This window comes from Polypterus senegalus, chromosome 18, assembly GCF_016835505.1.
Source record: "Polypterus senegalus isolate Bchr_013 chromosome 18, ASM1683550v1, whole genome shotgun sequence".
NCBI classification, from domain to species: domain Eukaryota; kingdom Metazoa; phylum Chordata; class Cladistia; order Polypteriformes; family Polypteridae; genus Polypterus; species Polypterus senegalus.
In genome coordinates this window covers 5,564,344-5,584,698 of record NC_053171.1, presented here as the reverse complement: position 1 = coordinate 5,584,698, position 20,355 = coordinate 5,564,344, and the positions used below count along the sequence as shown (strand labels likewise).

Sequence of the window (20,355 nt, the reverse complement as noted above, 5' to 3'; positions counted from 1 at the left end):
CACTGTAAACAGATTTACACTAATAAATATAAAATAGTCATCTGCCGCATGGTCAGCCATTTAGAAAGCATGTAATACTCACCACCCAACTGGGTACTTTCAGTCTCTGAAGGGGAGTGTTGTCTCTTCATGGTTAAACATGGAAATCTTCGCCTATTAAAGAAACCACCACACAGGTCTGTAAAACTGTAGTAAATGTCATTGTATTTCTTACTATTTAAAGTAAACAGTTTCCTCCCCAAAAAATATGGCTTACACAAATCTAATCTTACACACATCCTGAAATCGCACACACCAACATTTAAACTTGATTCAATTCAGTTCAGTTTTCTATGAGAGGTTGAGTGCAGGCACAGAGAGTTGTTACAAGTTCTCTGGTAAAACGCAAATAGAAACTTTAAACAATGAGTACATTAAAAAAATACACATAAAAAAGAAAAACATAGTAGGTTGAAATTAACATAAATTGAGTCCAACACCACACATCCCACTCCCTGTGTGGAGTTTGCATGTCCTCCCCGTGTCTGCGTGGGTTTCCTCCCACAGTCCAAAGACATGCAGGTTAGGTGGATTGGCGATTCTAAATTGTCTAAAGTGCTTTACAATAATAGAATAAAAGAAAAACATACAAATAACAAATAGAAATAAAATATATGAACCTAAATAAAATAATGAACAGAAGTGATGTTATATAATCACAATGATGAAACCATCAGTATTACTGAAGGTCACAGAAAGCAAGTGAATAGAAATGAGTCTTTAATCTCGTTTTGAATTGTCAATGACTCCTTTATGTGACGAGGTAAAGAGTTCCACAGGCGAGGCTGTCAAAGCCCTGTCTGTCCCCTTTAGTGTGACACTCGGTACGAGGGACAACAAGAGACAACTGAGCAGAAGATCTAAGCACTCTGGATGGCTGGTGTAAAACACACAATTCAGATAAACAGGCAGGAGCGAGTCCATGTAAAGATTTAACAACTAGCAACAAGATTTTAAAATCAATTCGAAAACTGACAGGCAGCAGCCAGTGTAAAGAAGCTAATATTGGAGAAACAGAAATCAGACTTTCTCGCCCCAACCAGAAAGCGAGCGGCAGCATTCTGGACCAACTGTAACCTGTGTATCAGCGATTTGCTAATCCCAGAATACAGCAAGTTGCAGTAAATCAAGGCGAGAGAAGATAAAAGCAGGAATAGCTTTCTCAAAATCCATAGAAGATAAAAAAAGGCTCGATCTTACCTAATAGACGAAGCTGGAAAAAGCAACTCTTGACTACAGAATTTACTTGTTTCTCAAAAGAGAGGTTACTGTCAAAGATAAAACCAAGATTGCGGACTTGAGGTTTGCAAAAGACAGAGAAAGAGCCGAGAAGTCCAAGACTAATGTGGGCTTTAGCTGATGGACCCACTATGAGCACCTCCGTTTATTTTGATTCAATTATTAGCCATCCAGGATCTTAGTTCAGAAAGACAGTCGTGCAGTTGATTCATTGCAGAGCTGCAGACGAGAATATAAACATGAGTATAGCAGTGAAAAGAAATGTTACATTTCCTAAAAACAGCTCTAATAGGGTGAAGGTATATAGAGAATAAAATAGGACCCAAAATGGATCCCTGAGGAACACCACATTTAAGAGAAGCAGTAGACAAAAAAAGAGGAATTTAAAGTCACTGAAAAGTGTCTACCAGTTAGATAGGACCTGAACCAGTTAAGAGCGGCCCCTTTAAGCCCAACAATGTGTTCAAGTCACATCAGCAATATCTCATGGTCAATAGTGTCAAAGACAGCGGACTTGGCCAGGAGGACAAGGACTGCAGTGTCACCCGAGTCAGTAGTAATAGAGAGGTCACTGAATACTTTAAGGAGGGCCGTCTCAACACCATGATAATGCCTAAAGCCAGGGGTGTCCACACTTCTTCAGCCTGCGAGCTACTCCTAAAATGACCAGGTCGAAATGATCTACCTAAATTAAAATGGATTTATTTTTTGATAGATAGATAGATATACTTTATACATAAAGTAAATGTTGTCGTATCCTTGCATAACTGAATAACCTTTATGGCACAGTAACAATTCAATACATTTATGGTCACTACAGTATTTGGGTTTAAAAATCATGTGGGAAAAGGCTGACTCGCATAAATAAGTAGAGCTGAATAATGCAGTCAAGGAGCTTTTGAATTCAGCCGAGTGAAAAATGACGGCTGTCCGATTAACTGCGATTTTAGTCCCCTCTCCTTTTTCTTTCTCAGATCGCTTTTCGGAAGGAAGTCAGTTTCGTAGTTTTTATGAACAGTTCGAAAGTGCCTTTCCACATTTTCCTTCTTCGGAATAGCAATGATAGATTGACAGATCAGACAAACGCACTTCGATTGTGCCATTGTGAGAAAAAAAAAAAATCCTCTTCCAATTCCACATCCATCATTTTTTTTTTTTTTTAAAATCCCTTCTTTAGTCGATATAAATTGGAAGGCTGACTAGATCATAGCAAGAGTTTTGCAATAGTTTGCGTGTTTGATCGTGCGTGCGGGATGACCAGTGTGTTAGAAGAGAAGAGATCTCAGACTGGCCGCCCTGTATGTCAATGAAGTGGCAAATGCCATAGGGAGAATATACGATAGACAAACATTTCAAAAATTTTTTTTGGAATGTAACACAATCTACCTGCACTACTTTTGTGATCTACCGGTCGATCACGACTGACACATTGGGCACCCCTGCCTAAAGCCGTACTAGTAGACCTCAAATAAATTGGAGTTAAGGTGATTGACCAATTCATTATAAATAATTCTAGAATTTTAGGCAGAAATGGCAGTTGGGTTGTCCCTAGTGTGTGCCCTGCAGTGACCAGGCGCCCTGCCCGGGATTTGTTCCTGCCTTGTACCCTTTGCTGCCTGGGATTGGCTCCAGAAGAACCAAAGTGAACCTGTGTTAGGATATAGCAAGTTGGAAAATGACTGACACATCCATTAATAAACTGTTGAACTAAAAGCTCACCGCAGAGAAGAGGCAAAGAAAAACTGCAGTCAGCAGCATCAATGAAGAAACGAAACCTCTAGAGAGCCCACGGTCAGTTATAACAGAGAAAGGCAAAAAAAAAAAAAAAAAGAAATTAGACAAGTGCCGCAGACATTGAACAACTGGCCATCCACTTGAGCACGTACAATAGTCTGTGAAGGAAATTCAACAGTATTTACGTTGTTGGATTTACACCAAGAGCACCATTTGACACCTTTTTTACCAGCTGGAGAAGAGAAAAATAATCAGGCACAGTGTTTACACGGTTTAATTCATTAATTATCAAATCAATTTCAGTATATACGGAAGTGTGCAGAGTGTACTCCATCGATATACTTGGAAGTTAAATACATGAATGTCAGCAGGTTTCACTCCCTCTGCCCAAAGAAAACCCACTATGGCACCTTAATAATGGTGTGATCCTGAAGTGGAGTGTCCATGTTCATTTGAGCTTGGCTTCAAGTAGATTGAGCACAGACAGGGTATCCCTCAGTTTCTTAAACTACCCAAATATATATATATATATATGATATGTGTGCCGGTCATAAAATGAGAATATCATGACAAAGTTGATTTATTTCAGTAATTCCATTCAAAAAGTGAAACTTGTATATTAGATTTATTCATTACACACAGACTGATGTATTTCAAATGTTTATTTCTTTTAATTTTGAGGACTATAACTGACAACTAATGAAAGTCACAAATTCAGTATCTCAGAAAATTATATATATATATATATATATATTCTCGCAGTGACCAGGATGCCAGCGCATCTTTCAGACCTTGCGCAATGATGTGTGTTCTTGTGGGAAGTAGGATGTTTGCAAACAAAAGCTTTGCAGTTGCCAGTTTTCGTCAATGAAATGCACCATCAGGGAAAGGTATGCTTCGGATGTTCGGCTTGACCATAAATCAGTTGTTGTGGCAAAATGTGAAACCTTTTGCAGTTTATACGTCAGAGTTTGGTGACACAAATCATACAACTGTTTGACTGAAATATTTTCGGCCAGGCAGTCTGTTCCTTGGGTTTAAAGTATTCAATAGCTGTTAAAAACCATCTCTCTCAACCACTTGAATTGGCACCTTTTGTGATGTAATTAGCGACGGTGTTTGTTATGTCATGCCATCTGTTGCTTTTCTTGTCGTAAGGCACTTTTTTGCAGAACGAGTCCGCTAAAGTTTGCCGAGTGTGTTTTTGTGCTTGTACCTTGGTTACTTTGGACTTGTGCTGGACAGTTGGCTCCTTAAGCTTTTCGTATTGTTCGTATTCTGTACGGTGGTTAGTTCGCAAATGGTAAAACATGTTAGTGGTCGAGCTGTCTTTAATGGCAACCGATTTACCACATAGTTTGCAGATTGCCGTCTTTCGAGCAACATCAGTCTTTTCAAAACCAAACCACTGTCATGCGAGTGAGAATGAACGATGTCTGGCAATTAACTCTGATGACGTAGATGGCGTGGCTGTTCTATCATCTGGTGCTGTTTGTTCACTCATTCTGAGGAAGGGAGCGACGCTAACTTGCGGCTTGCTGGACGTTCACGCCTACGCAACTTGCTTTACGCATGCGCAGTGGTCTACAGTATACTGTTGCATTTGTGAATGAACTCTTTTTTTTGCAAAGCGAGTTACATACTCGATAATTTAATTCTGCACATCGTTAAAACATCAATTAAGAAATAATCGTAAACTATGTATATCGCACACGCCATATATTTTTATATATATATATATATATATATATATATATATATATATATATATATATATACACACATATACATATATATACACACATATACATATATATACACACATATACATATATATATATATACACACACACTGCGGTGGGTTGGCACCCTGCCCAGGATTGGTTCCTGCCTTGTGCCCTGTGTTGGCTGGGATTGGCTCCAGCAGACCCTCATGACCCTGTATTCGGATTCAGCGGGTTAGAAAATGGATGGATGGATATATATACATACACACACACACACACACACACACACATATATATACATACACACAAACACACGTGACCTGGATAGAGACCCACAGATAGAGAAGATGACAATTTATCAGAAACACGATACACAGTGATGCAGGGTACTACACTGACCCCCTGGTCTTGTCAGTCTTTATGGCGGCTACACCACAAGGGCTGTGGTCTCCATGGGCACATGTGCGACTATAGAAGATGCTTTTTCAGTCTCTGCTTTTATATTTTTAAAAAAATAAACACACACATTAGGCTGAAGACTCACTAATTTAGTCTAGCACACCCTGACTAGAGCTACCGATTAGCTGGGTTTACTGCATCACTGGTCATTGGTACAAAAATATTAGCCTAACAAGCAAACCAATGGCACAGGAGTATGGGAAGGTAGTGTGGAAGCAAGTTCCCAGCTTAAAAGTTCCCATTAAGCATTTTATTTCAGAAATCAATCCCTGATTTTTACCAAAGCATTGTGGACTTTGAATCCCAGCTAAACTGCCTTCCCATGTTTCTCTATTTTCACAGGGTGTACCCCCAATGTGCACAGACAAACATTCATGCTAATTTAACACTCACTGGAACTTCTTTTCAACACTGGTCTTTCAGAGAATACAGCTGTATTACACAGATCATCTTACACTTTTTTCTGACTCATCCAACTGCAGTCTCCTGAAACATCTATCCAACCATCGACTAAACCATTTAGCCCAGTTCAAGTTCATCGATAGAATATCAGTCAGCATTGTCAGGTGAACAGAGTACAGTATAATGAATCTCTTACTGGCTCATAAAACCAACATGCAACACATTGCCACTCATTGGCACCAGGATATAACACAATGGCTGAGATGCAGCGTGCTGTGATCTCAGGATGATCCCATGCTGTGTTACCAGGACCAACATTCGGGTTTAGTGCTGTTGGGAGTGTGCCCTGGAGCGGTGGACTAGCAGCAGACTAAGGCAATATGTGGTTACACGGTGCTTCTTGGAGTCACAGGTGGGATGGGGGGGTGTGGGAGCAAAATTGTGCATTAACTTGGACCACCTCAAGAGCAGGTTGAATGATCTTAGTCTGAAGCATGTGGAATTAATTTTGTAAAATTACTCGCTGTCCTAAGACATGAACATTACAACACTCTGTACGAGAACAGGCCATTCAGCCCAAAGCTCACCAGTCCTCTCCACTTATTTCTTCCAAAAAACATCAAGTTTTGAAGATCCCTAAAGTCTTACTGTCTACCACACAACTTGGTCACTTATTCAAAGTGTCTATCGTTCTTTGTGTAAAGAAAAACTTCCTAATGTTTGTGCGAAATTTCCCCTTCAAGTTTCCAACTGTGACCTCGTGTTCTTGATGAACTCATTTTAAAATAACCGTCTCGATCCACTGGACTCATTTCCTTCATCATTTTCAACACTTCAATCAGGTCTCCTCTTCATCTCCTGTAAAGGCTCAGCTCCTTTAATCTTCACTCATAACTCATCAACCTGTAGCCCTGAATCAGCCTAGTCGCTCTTCTCTGGACTTTTTCTTGTGCTGTTATGTCCTTTTTGTAGCCTGGAGACCCAAACTGCCCCCAGGACGCCAGATGAGGTCTCACCAGTGTGTTATAAAGCTCGAGCAAAACCTCCTGAGACTTATACTCCACACGTCATGCTATATAATCTGACGTTCCGTTAGCCTTCTGAAAACTGGAAGTCGATAGCTTAGAGTCCACTACGACTCCCAATTCCTTCTCATAAGGTGGACTCTTGATTTTCCGACTGCCCATTGTGTATTCAAACCTCACATTTTTACTTCCTGTGTGTGATTCTTTACATTTACCGACATTAAATTTCATCTGCCACAAATCTTCCACAGCCTGTCTGCTATCCAAGTCCTTCTGTGATGATATAACGGATTCCAAATTATCTGCTAATCTACCTATCTTGGTATCATCTGCAAACTGAACCAGCTTGTTCCTTGTATTCCTATCCAAATCATTTATAGGTATTAAAAATAGCAGGGGCCTCAGCACTGCCCCCTGCTGGTCACCACTCTTAACATCACCCAATTCTAATGATGGTTCCTCACACCCTCTGCTTCCTGTGTCTGAGCCAATTCTGCACCCATCGACACACCACACCCTGAACTCCCACTTCTTTTAACTTGATGCCCAACCTCTCATGTGGCACCTCATCAAATGCTTTCTGAAAGTCCAGATAAATAATATCATCTGCTCCACTTTGATCGCATCCGTTTGTTGCCTCCTCACAGATTTCCAGCATGAAAGTGCACAAACATGTCATTAAAAATACAGAAGCCATATTTCATATTTTATTTGGACTGAAGTGTAGCAGGATACCGGCTCAAATATTTAACTCAATGCCACAGAACAAGTGATGAATGCCAATACTTTTATTACATAAGGAATAAAAAAATACTGAATATATTTAACCATTAATCTTCAGAACTGGCACCCCTAATTAAGGAATCACTTGACACAGCGTTCGGAAGATATGCCTTGAATGATGTCACCAGGTTCATAAGGTGGGTCTGAGCACTTACTCTCTGTTGGGGGAGATTCTTCCCTGCTGTAGATCTTTGGAGTGACGTGGAGATATCAAACTTTCCATAATTCAATTAAAGATCTTACATCGATTACTTTTATCTTGTTTAGAATTGCCAACATATGTACCCAAGGCAAGACCCAAACTGCAAGTGTTGCTCTCCGGGTCCAGTTTCACTAGGCCACATGATCTGGGAATGTAGGATATGATTATCATTTTGAACAAAAACCTTTACATACTCAGACACCCTTGGCGTTACAATCTCTCCACTGACGGCCGTCGGATGGCATTGAAGTGCACAGAGAAAAATGAATTGCAATAACCTACAGCACACTACCAGCATGCAGGCTTACCTTGCTTAAGTGGGAGCATCGCAGCCCACCTACTACAACACGGTGGGTAAGCACCGTCCTCTGTTACCTCAAATTTTAGGGGAAAAAAAATTCTCTCAGAGGATACATTCACAACTTTTTTTCTCTAAACAAGGCAAGAACTCATTAAAGTTATTTTAGAATAAACATGTTATTGACTCTCTCGTTATTAATCATTTTAGCATATTTAAAAAGGTTATTTTTGCTTTTCTACCCTTTCCTTTTTCTCTTAGGTGCGGGTTACATTTTTTGTCTCGCTTTGTTTAGCTTTTTTTTCTCATTTCCATCCATTTCTTTTTTTTTTTTTATTGTATTCATTTTATTGTAATCGTCCACCCATTCATCATCCAACACGCTATATCCTAACTACAGGGTCTGCTGAAGCCAATCCCAGCCAACACAGGGCACAAGGCAGGAAACAAACCCCAGGCAGGGCGCACGCACACACACACACACACATCAAGAACACACACATCAAGAACACACTAGGGACAATTTAGAATCAGCAATGCACCTAACCTGCATGTCTTTGGACTGTGGGAGGAAACCGGAGTACCCCGAGACACGGGGAGAACATGCAGACCCCACACAGGGAGGACCCAGGAAGCGAATCTGGGTCTCCTAACTGCGAGGTGGCAGCACTACCCACTGCACCACCCTTTATTATAATCATTCCATACAAAAAAAAAATCGATCAATTTTTACAAACAATAGGATTGTAAACAAGTCAACCCACCCCTGAGAGAGAGAGATAGAGAGAGTGTGGCCAACGGGGCAAAACTTAAGGCTTTTAAACAAACCTAAATTGATGAGTTTGCCCAGAGGGGACTGGTCAGGTGGTCTCGTGGTCTGGACCCCCCACAGATTTTATTTTTTTTCTCCAGCCTTTGGAGGTTTTTTTTTTTTTTGGTTTTTTCTGTCCACCCTGGCCATCGGACCTTACTTATTCTATGTTAATTCATGTTGACTTATGTTTATTTTTTATTGTGTCTTCTATTTTTCTGTTCATTTTGTAAAGCACTTTGAGCTCTATTTTTTTGTATGAATATGTGCTATATAAATAAATGGTGATTGATTGATTGAGTTTAATAGGCCAATAGAGATGAATGGAGAAGAAAAAGAAATGCGGGGATAATTGCTTTCTCTGTGCTTTAAGAGCTTATTCTAAAATATTACTGACTAGATCCTGCCAGGTTTTGAAAAACCATTCTGTACAGATCCTCCAACTGAATATTTGATTTTTTCCAATTTCAAAGATGGTATAAAACATTGGTTTCCCACCAACTTAAAAAGAGGAGAGTTAGGATTCTTCCAGTTTAGCAAAATAAGTCAGCGTGCCAAAAGTGTAGTGAATGCAATCACAGTTTGTTTGTGTCCATTTCAAAATAAAATAATTGGATTTGTTTGATTGGAGTAGCATTCCATTGTAATATTGTAGTTTTTGAATATAAAATTTAAAAAAATTAATTAAATAAATAAATGAGCTGGCAGACTGAAATCACTACCAAACCGACAAGGATTAACGTCTAATTATGCAATCGGGTTTAAACAAATCCTGCCGCCAGTGCTGCCCTCCAGGACTGAACTTAAAGACCCCTGTATTAAACTCTGCTGTCAGCTCCAATATTCTTTAAGTGAGGTTTAGACAACAAAGGTCATCTGGGTCGTGTTTTCTTGTGCCAAGCCTTGCCACATAACTTTTGAAGCTCACGTCATTCGGAATTTACTACCAAACTCCAATGTTAGTATTGTGCACAAGACTTGGCCAACTGTTACATTTAACATAAAAACTAATCGGTCTGGATATGTGGGACGAACAGCGTTTTAAAAAAAGTAAAATAAACACACAGAATGACCCCGTGCGCAGTACTTTATAATGGACTCATCTGAAAGTATTTTTGCTTTCAATTCTCTATTGTAGATTTCACCTTATTCTCCTCTCCTCCTTGAGCATATATCACTTCTCCATTCAAGTTCCTTCTAACAGTGCTACAGGTTTTAATGTATTCAACCTTCTCTAGAAACTTAAAAGAGCAAACAACTCTCTTGTACACGACCAAATAACCTCAGGAAGGTCAACAGAGCTCTTCAAAGACACAAAAAGGTATAAATTGGTGGAACTGAATTTCATACAAACAGTAAACTGCTATCTCTCCTGACTCACCAGTGCAAGAAAACCCCACAAATGTTATGCTGTTCAATGTGTCCCGACATCGGGTTACGCAAGACTTCGAGCTTTTTGAGGACCCCCACTGTTTGTGGCCCTGCAGACTATTTCTGTGCAGGAAATTACACCCTTACGATAAAAAGTAAACCAAAAGCGGCCGTCAGCAAAAACGATCAGAAAGACTTGGGAGTTGTGCGTGGAATAGCCTGCCAATAGGAATTCGCCAGGCCAGTACGGCGGAGCACTTTAAAACACATTACTTTAACATGGCCTTCTCCTAACCTCACTTTAATTTAAGCCTGATATTCTGTATGTTTAATTCATTATAACAACTATTCATGGTGGCTCTAAAATCCGTACTGACCCCCTACTCTCTCTTCCGTTTCTTTGTGGTGGCGGCGGCCTGCACCACTAACACCTACTCAAAGCATCATGATGCTCCAATATTGATGGACTAAAAGATAGAAGTCTACATGACCACCATCATCAAAGTCCTTCCGTGAGAACCCAAAATCCAAAGAGGACTGTTTCATTAATGCGAGGTAGATTGCCCAGAGGGGTCTGGGTGGTCTCATGGTCTGGAATCCCTGCAGATTTGATTTTTTTCTCCAGCCATCTGGAGGTTTTTTTTTTTCTGTCCACCCTGGCCATCGGACCTTACTCTTATTCTATGTTAATTAATGTTGACTTTTTTTTTTTTCTTACTGTGGCTTTTATTTTTCTATTCTTCATTATGTAAAGCACTTTGAGCTACATTTGCTGTATGAAAATGTGCTATATAAATAAATGTTGTTGAGTTCACCGATTAATGGGATATGAGGGATCAAAGTTACTCCTTTCCACAAAACTCGGACTAGTAATATTGTCAAGCCCGCCGTTCGTGACTATCATGAAGTTCTTTACCAGTGGTCCTTGCCTTTTAAACGCTATTCCTAGAAGGTCAAAAATGACAAATTTTAGAAACAAACACGTGGGGTGTCATTTCAGCCTACTTCAAGGTCAAACAATTATGAGTAAGATGTTATTTTTAATCCTTTACCAATATATATATGGACCACTATCGGTGCGAGAAAAAGGACACTTCTATTACAATCGAGAACATTTAGACTTAGCGGTGGCCGCATCCTTCGCAAATGAGGTTTGCACGTTCTCTTCGTGTCCGTTCGGGTTTCCTTCAAAAGACTTACAAGTTAGATGGACTGGGGATACTAAATTAGGCAGAGTGTAAGATTGGGGGTGTGCCGATGAGATTGGCGCCCAGTCTGTCCAGGGTTTGTTCCTGCCTCGGGCCATATGCTAGCTGGGATAGGCTCCGGCACCCCCGCGACCCTGTTCAGGACAAAGCGAGTTAGAAAAAAAATTACCGATTTACCGTTAAATTTAACCGCATATTTTAATACTTCAAAAATTCGATAAAACTATTCTTATTATGAACGTCCCTAATTAAGACGGCTTACGCTAATTTAGACTTATTTAAATATTGCGATTCTTAACTCCTGATTTCACTTTATTTAACTCTGATCCGACAGCCTGTCACTTCTGCATTCGTATGGTACTCGAACAGCGCTACAGTTTTAATATAATCTACCTTGTCTGTAGGAAGTTTGACAAAGAACTGGACGGCTGTTAGTTCTTTAAATGGCCTCAGGGGGGTCCGCGGTGTTAAAGACCCCAGTGCTGTTCAAACACACAAAGAAATACATAATGAAGACTAATCACGAGATAAAAGTGAACTGGTTTTATAATGTTAGTCCTTTTTTTGGGGTTACAAATGCCACTACTTCAGTGAAACTCATTCCCACGCCTAGGAAACTTTGCCTTAAATCACTTGCCATCGGCGTGCTTGCTTCTCCGTCAATTTTAAAATGTCAATTTGATTCCACGCTGATCTCCGACTTCAGTTGTGTAAAACCGGACAAATGCACTGCATCCGAATTTCGACGAATTACTTCGATTACATTTTTTGAGTAGATGATTTTTTTTTTTGTCATACGAGATCTCGTTTAGAAAAGATCATAAATAATGCCGGGCAAAAATTACGAAACAGACGGTGAAAATGTTAAAAGTTTCGAGCTGAACTTAAAAGTTCTTCTTGGCCGCGACACGATTCCCTATTCTTCATTTAAATCCCCAAGTGAGCAAGACGAAAAGGACAAATACACGTAAAACGCTCAAATAATTACATTTCAAAATGTCAAACTATTCCAGTGTAAGAATTAAAACAAATTAAAACACTAAAGCGAAACCTTATTAGACTTTAACGAATTTTTGCAAATACCTACAAACGCTCCTCTCCTCATGAAGCTCCTACTAACAGAACGCCGACTCACACGCCGGAATCGATCTTAACACCAGAATTAAATAAGTTAAAATTCCAAAAAAGACAAGCACCATACCTGCGTCTATTTAACTTCTTGTATTCTTCTAGTTTAAGCTTCGCTCCTCGCTCACATCTCACCAGCGGCTCCAATGAGCAAGCAGCGTCAAAGATTTGAACTCAAACATCCGGTTGAAGGCGTGTCGCGCACGCGCGTCTCTAACTTCGGAAGACCGGCTCTGATTGGTGCCACCGATTACAAGTAGGGCTTCCATTGGCTCATTCCACAGCCGTTACCCTTAGGGGAGGGAACAGACGGCGCTTCTATTGTTGTGTTATGCTAATAGCTGAGCTGCGTCATCAAAACAAAACGCGCGCCGCCGACTGCCTTCTAAAATGTCTTTGATGGAAATACAGAATTGTATATAGCGGGAGCTCTTTGCTGATGTTCTTCTTGACAGGTTACACTTTTATTTTAATAGAGTACATGTGGTAAGGACAATATACCTTGAGAGTTTGATACAACTCGTCCCCTTTCCAAGCACCTTTTTAATAAATAATAACAACAATAATAATAATACATTTTATTTTATTTGTAGGCGCCTTTCTAAACACTCAAGGATACCGAGATGCATAATGCCGATTGGTTCCGAAAAGTGTTTTATCCGCAGCTGGACTCTTTGGTGGGATTTCTTAGTTTAAAATGTCGGCAGCATTCAAACGGAAACGACCACCACGAAAATCTTTAATGTGGCACTACATTATGTGAAAATGAGAGACGGGCATTTTTGATTGGACAGATAAACTGGCGCAGATGCCATATTGTAAAACCTCCAATTTTCTGTATGCGCTTCTTCTACTATTTAAGGTTTCCGGGGCCAACGCAGTCTGTTTTTAAATCTCGTTGTATGACCCATAGATATAATTAGTCACGTAATCTGTGGCTTTTGTGGGTTTGTTAATGTTTCCAAGCCGCGAGTTTTGCTTCTCCAGCTCGCTAAAATGGACTTGTCGGTTTCGGTTCCACCAAAGAAGATGACGGCGAGTTGGGCTTAGCAATTGAGGCAACAAAGCCTCATTAGAATAATTGTGAGAAAAAACTGAAATTCACCCCAACGAGGTCGCCCATCCTGTTCACCGGTCCTAGACCATCCAAAATACTGTAGGATCAAGTCCAGATGTGAAGGTCCCTAAAGTCCACCTCTCCACTGGTCATTTATTGTGTGTATCTGTGGTACTTTAACTGGAGAAAGATTTGTTACAGTTTGTGCAGAATCTGCCCTAAGCAAGGGTCCAAGTGTGTTCTATTTTTCTTGTAGAATTCAATTTAAAATAAAAGCTAGGATCCACTGTATTACTGTACTTCCTTTCATAATTATAAACAGTTTAATCATATCACCTGTGAAGACTAGAGGGCGCCACAAAGCCCCAAACCCCAAGCACAAACCCAAAACCACAGTCCCTGGTAAAATCAAAGAGGTTTGTATTACACAAATACCTTGTACAAATGATTAAATACTATGTTTCTCTCTTCTCTCTCTTCTCTCTCTTCTTTCTCTTCTTTCTCTTCTTTCTCTTCTTTCTCTCCACCTCACTGCTACTTCTCCATTTGAGTGTTGCCTGTCTCTACTCCCAGCTCTGACTTGCCTGAACAAAGCAGTGCGGTTTATTTTATGGAAGACATCCCGGGAGTATTTCCGGTGTCAGGGCTTCACCCATTGGAAACACTTCCGGGTTATACAGAAGCCCCAAATAATAGGGAAGTGTAACTCCCTGCAGCACCCCCTTGGCGACAGTTCTGGATCCAAGCCGGGCTCCACTACTGGACTACAATTCCTAGCATTCCCTGCCATCTAGCGTATGGGGTTGACAATAGACCGGAATTACTGCGATCTCCCGTCCTTCCACATTATGGGTGTCCCATCCAGGTACGGACCCCAAACCAATTCTGCCTTTCGATGGTCCCTCTATTATTTTTTACCAGTTTCCATCCCACTGGCCAATTCAACATTTGTTTTCTCCTGGCCTCCCATCCGGCTAGTAAACCAATCCTTTTCCTGGGCAGAGTGCCTGTCCGTCTCCTACACACCTCTTAATCTCCTTTTGGTTAAACATAAAATGTCCAACTCCTTCAAACTTTCCTGATTTCTCATACCTCTTAGTCCAAGAACTAACTTGTTATAGTACACATTATGTATTTATTCTTTTTCTCATTTTTACATGACATGGAAGACAGGTGACCTGGGGCCTCATGCATAACGCCGTGCATGGAATTCACACTATAACATGACGTAAGCACAAAAGCCGAAATATGCTTACACACAGAAAAATCCAGATGCATAAATCTGTGTGTTCGTCCACTTCCGCGTTCTTCCGCTCCATAAATCCCAATCAGCGTGAAAAGTAACGCACGTGCACGCGCCTTCTGTCCCACCCCGTCTCCTCCCAGAATTACGCCTCTTTGAATATGCAAATCAATATAAATAGCCCTTAAGCTCAGCGCTATATGAAAAGGCAATGGCAAAAGCAAGAGGGAAAATATAAGAATTTCAGCGAATATTTTGTCATTAAAGTAGAACATCATAAACTTCATCTTAAAATCATTTCATTTACTAGTTTCTCAAATCCCATCGTAACTAAAGTAGCACGTTAAATGCTTTGTTTTGTATTTGATCTTCTATGTGCTCTATGTGTGTGAATTACTACGTGCTTCTTAAACCGGCGTTCTCTTCCTCCGACAGGACACAGAATCCATTACGTTCGTGATATTACAGCTCTCTGAATAATTAAAATACTGAGATGTATACGTGATATCATTTTCATGATGATAGGAGTTAAAGCACGTTATCAAACATGGGAACATAGTGGCGCAGTGATTGTGCGCGACCTTCAATGAAATAATTTACTGCAGCAGTCCTGTCTCTTTCAAACGTACTAACCTCCAATTCCTGTCCTTCCTTTTCTTTCTCCAAATACCCAATCGCCACACAATCAGCTCTGTAATAGACGTTAAGCCATCTGTAAGCTTAGAGCGCCGATTCTTCAAAACTTTTAAGGAACATTGAAATATCTTCGTAGTACGTGTTTAATTATTCTATCCTTCACGCCAGTCCCAGTGAAGCATACAGTGCGAGGCAGGAACAATCCGTAAACGGAGCGCCAGGTCCTTGCTAGCCTAGCGACACCGTGTCCTTTAATTATTTACAATACAGATTATTGAAATGAAGTTAAAGTTTTATCTGTATACTGTATTATAATAAATATATTTTGCTGCATTTCATCTTAAAAATGATATCGTCATCATATGTAAATACGCGCTTTATAAAGTGGCGCAGGTTGTGTAATATTATAACTATCACAAGTTTACAGTGAGCTCATATAAGTCCAAACAGGTCTACAAGGAGCACTTGATGGACTGATTGATTGTTTAAAGTTCTTGGGATTAAATTGTTTGTGAACCGCGAGGTCCGTACAGGTGAGGCTTTGAGACGTTTTGCAGTGGCTGAGACAGCGTGTCCTTAAAGCTGTATACCGATAATTCTCTTTCTGATCAGCTGCTGCTGTGATTCACACTCAGATACAGTGATATAAATACTCCGAGTGGTGCAGTGAGAGTAATATGGAAAAAGATGATCCGCTGTGGCAACTCCTAACGGGAGCAGCTGAAAGAAGAAGAAGGTGCAGTGAGAGTATCAACGCTAAAGCAGTTATGGTATTTGGAATAGTTTGGCTGTTCCCTGCTCCATTATATTGTTACGAGTTAATTACAATCAGATGCGTTACACTAATAAACAATATGCGGTTAGTTTCTGTGTATTTATAAAGCCGCGTCACAAAAATAAAAGAGTAATCACACAAGAACAGTAGCACTGCTTTGACGCTGGGTGCCGCCAGTCTGTAAAACCGAGCAGAGAACTTGCGTACGACAGGGTATGAGGTACCGTGGAAAAGTTTGCGGCTTTACACCAAGTGTAGGTTTTATACATCGTGATTTGAACGTGGAAAAGTTCTTACGCAACATTTCTGTGCATTTCTAAGCACTTTGAGCTACATTTGTTTTGTATGAAAATGTGCTATATAAATAAATGCTGTTGTTGTTGTGCATACGCACCGTTTATACATGAGGCCCCAGGACTGTTGCATTCATTGCGTCTCCAGGAAGGGATGGTATAAGTAAGACTGCGACCCCGGTCTTTTATTCCTTAGTTGGATAAACAACACATGAAGACCTTAAGTGTGGCGTATTGCTGCCTCTGACCTGGGGTGAGCAGAGTAAGGTAGAAACAGGGGACGTGTATGAGCGGGCAAAGGAACAATGCAGCTAGGAGTGCGTGGCACTACTGAAGACCTGAGCAGCATGGCAAAAGTGTCCACTAGAGAAGCCAACTGTTCTTTTTAGGGCCACACACACATACACCACCAATCTGATTACTTTCCTCCATCTCTTGCACCCCAGAGTCATACATTGGTGGCAGAGGTGGGATGAAGAACCAACTAACGATCCTGAGACTGAGGATTGCTTTACCAGTAACACTTGTAGACCCATTGACCACTCTCATGACAGCTTGCTTTGGCCTGGGTAGACCAAATCGCCCAGCACTCCATGGCTATCCCAGTGCAAGGAGTTTGTGTTACCCTCAAGAATGAGGGTTCTGAGAGGTGGGCAATGTGGCACCCTTGGGTCCGGACCTGAGAGAAACATGCTCTGAAATGACAGAAGGGGCAGGAATGCCTGAAGAAACTGGCTGTTAAAGCAGACCCACGAGCAGCGTGCAATGGGGGGCACAGAACTAGCACATAAAGAGCACGTCACACACATCTCCTGACAGTGAAAGACCTGTTGGCCTTAGGTGCATGGCCGCTGGAAAACCTTAGATGTGGAACCTGACTTTCGGTTGGCTGATGAAGCTGAGGGAAGTGTGGCATATGGGTTGCCTCTAACCCCAGGTGAGTGGAGCGAGGAGGAGCCTGGCGGCATGCACAAGTGGACAACTGGACAAAGCAGCTGGAAGTGCATGGCGCCGCTGAAGACTTGAACGGTGTGTAACATTAGAACAATCTAGACGAGAACAGGCCATTCAGCCCAACAAAGCTCGCCAGTCCTATCCACTTGTTTCCTTCAAGAATACATCAAGTCGAGTTTTGAAAGTCCCTAAAGTCTTACTGTCTACCACACTACTTGGTCGCTTATTCCAAGTGTCTATCATTCTTTGTGTAAAGAAAAACTTCCTAATGTTTGTGCGAAATTTACCCTTAACAAGTTTCCAACTGTGTCCCCGTGTTCTTGATGAGCTCATTTTAAAATACAAGTCTCGATCCGCTGGACTAATTCCCTTCAGAATTTTAAACACTTCAATCATGTCACCTCTTAATCTTCTTTTGCTTAAACCGTAAAGGCTCAGCTCTTTTAATCTTTCCTCATAATTCAACCCCTGTAGCCCTGAATCAGCCAAGTCGCTCTTCTCTGGACCTTTTCTAGTGCTGCTATGTCCTTTTTGTAGCCTGGAGACCAACACTACACACAGTACTCAAGATGAGGCCTCACCAGTGCATTATAAAGGTTGAGCAGAACCTCCTGTGACTTGTACTCCACACATCAAGGCGCTATATAACCTGACATTCTGTTAGCCTTCTTAATGGCTTCTGAACACTGTTGGGAAGTTGATAGCTTGGAGTCCACTGTGACTCCTAAATCCTTCTCATAAGGTGTACTCTCGATTTTCCGACCGCCCATTGTGTATTCAAACCTAATATTTTTACTTCCTATGTGTAATACTTTACATTTACTGACATTAAATTTCATCTGCCACAAATCTACCCAAGCCTGTCTGCTATCCATGTCCTTCTGTGATGATATAACGGATTCCAAATTATCTTCTAATCCACCTATCTTGGTATCATCTGCAAACTTAACCAGTTTGTTCCTTATATTCCTATCTAAATCATTTATATATATTGAAAATAGCAACGGCCGTAACACTGCCCCCTGCTGGTCACCACTCTTAACATCGGCCAGTTCTGATGAGGTTCCTCACACCATCATCACCCTCTGCCTCCTGTGTCTGAGCCAATTCTGCACCCATCTAAGAACATCACCCTGAACTCCCAGTTCTTTTAACTTGATGCCCACCCTCTCATGCGGCACCTTATCAAATGCTTTCTGAAAGTCCAGATCAATAATATCATAAGCTCCACTTTGATCGTATCCTTTTGTTGCCTCCTCATAGAATTCCAACATGTTAGTAAAACACAACCTCCCTCTTCTGAACCCATGCTGACTGTTCAAAATAACTCCTGTCCTTCCTATGTGTTGCTCAATCTTATCCTTAATAATTCCTTCCATTAATTTTCCTGTGATGCATGTTAAGCTTACTGGCCTATAGTTGCTTGGATCTGCCCTGTCACCCTTTTTATGTGTGGTGGAAGCAGCTGATGAAGAGGCCAGTGGTCCTTTTTAGGGCCACATCCCTGCAGTCTGGCGTAAAAGTCTCTGATTCCATTCCTCCATCTCTTGTACATCCAGGTTGTTACAATAACCTGCCATCTTATTAGCCTTCTTGATCACTTCTGTCCACTGCCTGGAGTCCACTACAACTCCTCGCTCCTTCTCATAAGCCGTACTTTCATATTTCAGGCCTCCCATTATGTATTAAAATGTAACATTTTTATTCTCTACACGTAATACTTCACATTTACTTACCTCCGTATTTCCGTGTGGGAGCGTCACTTCACCGATGCTCTGTCTCCTGGGTGCATTCTTGTAAACTCTACTTCTCAGACTCTGTCATTATTTTCAGGGTGCTTTTTATCGCCTCCGGTACGGTTTTATATTTTCTGTCTTTTGAGGCGACTCCCTCAGCATGCCAAACTGACCAATCAGATTGCTCTGAGGGACTGGGCACACACAGATAGTAGACATTCTTGTCCAGTTCATTTATGTCTATTAAAGAGAGCAGAAGCCACAGCACTGACCCCAGCTGGACACCACTTTCAACATCACCTAGTTCTGTAATACTGTATATACTCGCAGATAAGTCCTCCAGCGGATAAGTCGGAAGTTGATTTTAACATATAATTTCTGATATTTTACAATGTCAGTCATATAAGTCGAATGCGGAAAACTTATATTATGATGATTATGATATGCTAACACCCACCTGAGAGAGGATCCATGGAGCACGTGGCCTTTTCTTTGTGTATGGGTGCGGCAATGCGCAGTATCAGCGTGTGCTCCTAACCTCTCTCTCCCTCTGTTGTGCCTACGTGACCACACGGTGATACTCAAACTATTACGAAGCAACGTTTGCACTGATTTGTGTTTTTTGTATCTCACACCCTCATACACCTTTATCGGAAGAGCATCCCTTATCTACGATGGAGCGTTTGATCAGAAGAAAATATGAAGCTGGTTTTAAATTAAACGTTGAAGTGGCGAAAGAAATTGGTAACTGCACTGCTGCAACAAACTTCAATGCATTCGAGAAACTGATGCGAGATTGGAGGAGACAAGAAGTCAAGTCAAGTCAAGTTGGGGAGCATGCACTGGTACAGCACGTTGCCGCACCCACCACACAATTAAACAACTCAGGTTCCCGGTTGACAACCCCCCAGGCAGACATGCGCCACCCTCCGGAAATGACCCTCTATCTGTCGCAGCCAGGTGTCAAGTGGGCGACCCCTTGGCCTGGTCCAGCCACTCGGGTCCCCAGCAATGAGGGTCCTATGAGCCGGATCACCCTCGGGGAAATGTGCCACATGGCCGTAGTGCCGTAACTGACGCTCCCTCACAATGCAGGTCATGTGCCTCCTTTGGGACTCCATGAGCAACACAAAGTCAAACCAATGGTACCCAAGGATTTTCCGTAGAGACACTGGAGTCCAGTCTTCATCTCAGGCCACTGGATAGCCTCCATGACTCACAACCATATAGCAAGA

At 41.3% G+C, this 20,355-nt stretch overlaps 1 protein-coding gene across 3 annotated transcripts in view; it reads right to left on the bottom strand.

Annotated features, from left to right (window-relative positions):
- Positions 1-12,598, bottom strand: part of g2e3 (G2/M-phase specific E3 ubiquitin protein ligase) — a 65,761-nt gene extending 53,163 nt beyond the window's left edge. The window contains exons 1-2 of one of the 3 annotated variants that reach the window (XM_039741422.1): positions 12,382-12,598; positions 83-153 (exon numbers count right to left, since the gene is read on the bottom strand). In XM_039741422.1, the coding sequence (XP_039597356.1) occupies positions 83-131 (49 nt within the window). In that variant the 5' untranslated portion in view covers positions 132-153; positions 12,382-12,598. The remainder of the gene's footprint in view (positions 1-82; positions 154-12,381) is intronic. The other 2 variants (XM_039741423.1, XM_039741421.1) reach the window with 2 other exon arrangements.
- Between the last annotated feature and the right edge of the window lie 7,757 nt (positions 12,599-20,355).